At 53.8% G+C, this 1375-nt stretch overlaps 1 protein-coding gene across 1 annotated transcript; it reads left to right on the forward strand.

Moving 5' to 3' along the window:
• The first annotated feature begins 404 nt into the window (after positions 1-404).
• SERTAD3 (SERTA domain containing 3) lies at positions 405-1001 on the forward strand. The gene has a single exon (XM_065899612.1). It carries the CDS (start codon positions 405-407, stop codon positions 999-1001), a length of 597 nt encoding a protein of 198 aa, XP_065755684.1.
• The last annotated feature ends 374 nt before the right edge of the window (positions 1002-1375 follow it).

The following is a 1375-nucleotide window of genomic DNA, read 5'->3' on the forward strand; positions in this document are numbered from 1 at the left end:
GTTGTGGTACATGTTTCTCATTGCTGTGGCTTCTCTTGTAGGGAGCACAGGCTCCGGGCCCATGGGCTTCATTAGCTGTGGCACGCAGGCTCAGTAGTTGTGGCGCATGGGCTTAGTTGCTCCGCGGCATGTGGGATCTTCCCGGACCAGGGCTCGAACCCGTGTCCCCTGCATTGGCAGGTGGATTCTTAACCACTGTGCCACGAGGGAAGTTCCAGATCTTGTTTTCTTAATCATATACATTTACTCTCCTCCTTAGCCTTGTGGGATTCATGCTATCTCCATTTTATAGATGCAGAAACTGAAGTTTGGATCATTACAAATCAACAGCAACCATACAGGAGATTCAGGGTTTGAACTAGCCTGGTGTGTCTAACTTGCCCCTCTTCTCTCCACAGGGCATCATGGTAGGAGGCTTGAAGAGGAAACACTCAGATCTGGAGGAGGAAGAGGAGGATGAGAAGTGGGACTGGGGTCCGGCAGGCCTGCGGAGCTACCAGCAAGCCCTGCTCCGTATCTCCCTAGACAAAGTCCAGCGAAGCCTGGGCCCCCGAGCACCCAGCCTTCGCAGGCATGTCCTCATCCACAACACCCTCCAGCAGCTCCAAGCTGCGCTTTGCCTGACTCCTGCACCTGCCCTGCCCCCAGAGCCCCTCTTCCTGGGCGAGGAGGACTTCTCCCTGTCGGCCACCATCGGCTCTATTCTCAGGGAGCTGGAGACCTCCATGGATGAGACCGAGCCCCCTCAGAATCCAGTGGTTCCCCCAGGCCCTCAGAATGAAGTGCTGCCCCAGCCCGATCCAGTCTTCTTAGAAGCTCTGAGCTCCCGGTACCTGGGGGACTCTGGCCTGGATGACTTCTTCCTGGACATTGACACATCTGCAGTGGAGAAGGAGCCTTCACTGGCCCCACCAGAGCCTCCTCACAACCTTTTCTGTGCCCCAGGGTCCTGGGAGTGGAATGAACTAGATCACATCATGGAAATCATTCTGGGATCCTAAAACTTTGATGGGGGGGGGGGTGCTTCCTCATCGAATCCCTGGATGCAACTCTGTGTGTGTGTGTGTGTGTGTGTGTGTGTGTGTGTGTGTGTGTGTGTGTGTTTTGATGGGGGCTCTAAGCAGTGGCTGTGGCCTCCTCCCATTTCAGGGTTCCAAATTGTCTTGCATATATGTGTGTGTCTGGTTATCACAACCTTCTGTGAAGGTGGGTCTTCCTGAATTAATTTATCTGTTCCAAATGCCTTAATGAGACTCTGTTTCTGGGAGTCTGGTTTCCCACTTCTACATTTCTTCTGCCTTTCCCTCCAGTTCCTACTCCCCTTGTGTCCACTGGGGCCTCAGGGAAGATAGTTTGGGCCTGTCAAAGGATGACA

The sequence above is a fragment of the Phocoena phocoena genome, chromosome 20 (assembly GCF_963924675.1).
Source record: "Phocoena phocoena chromosome 20, mPhoPho1.1, whole genome shotgun sequence".
Lineage (NCBI taxonomy): Eukaryota > Metazoa > Chordata > Mammalia > Artiodactyla > Phocoenidae > Phocoena > Phocoena phocoena.

Bases quoted from the DNA above. Each gene is read 5' to 3' on its own strand.
- SERTAD3 (XM_065899612.1), top strand. From the start codon at position 405: ATGGTAGGAGGCTTGAAGAGGAAACACTCAGATCTGGAGGAGGAAGAG.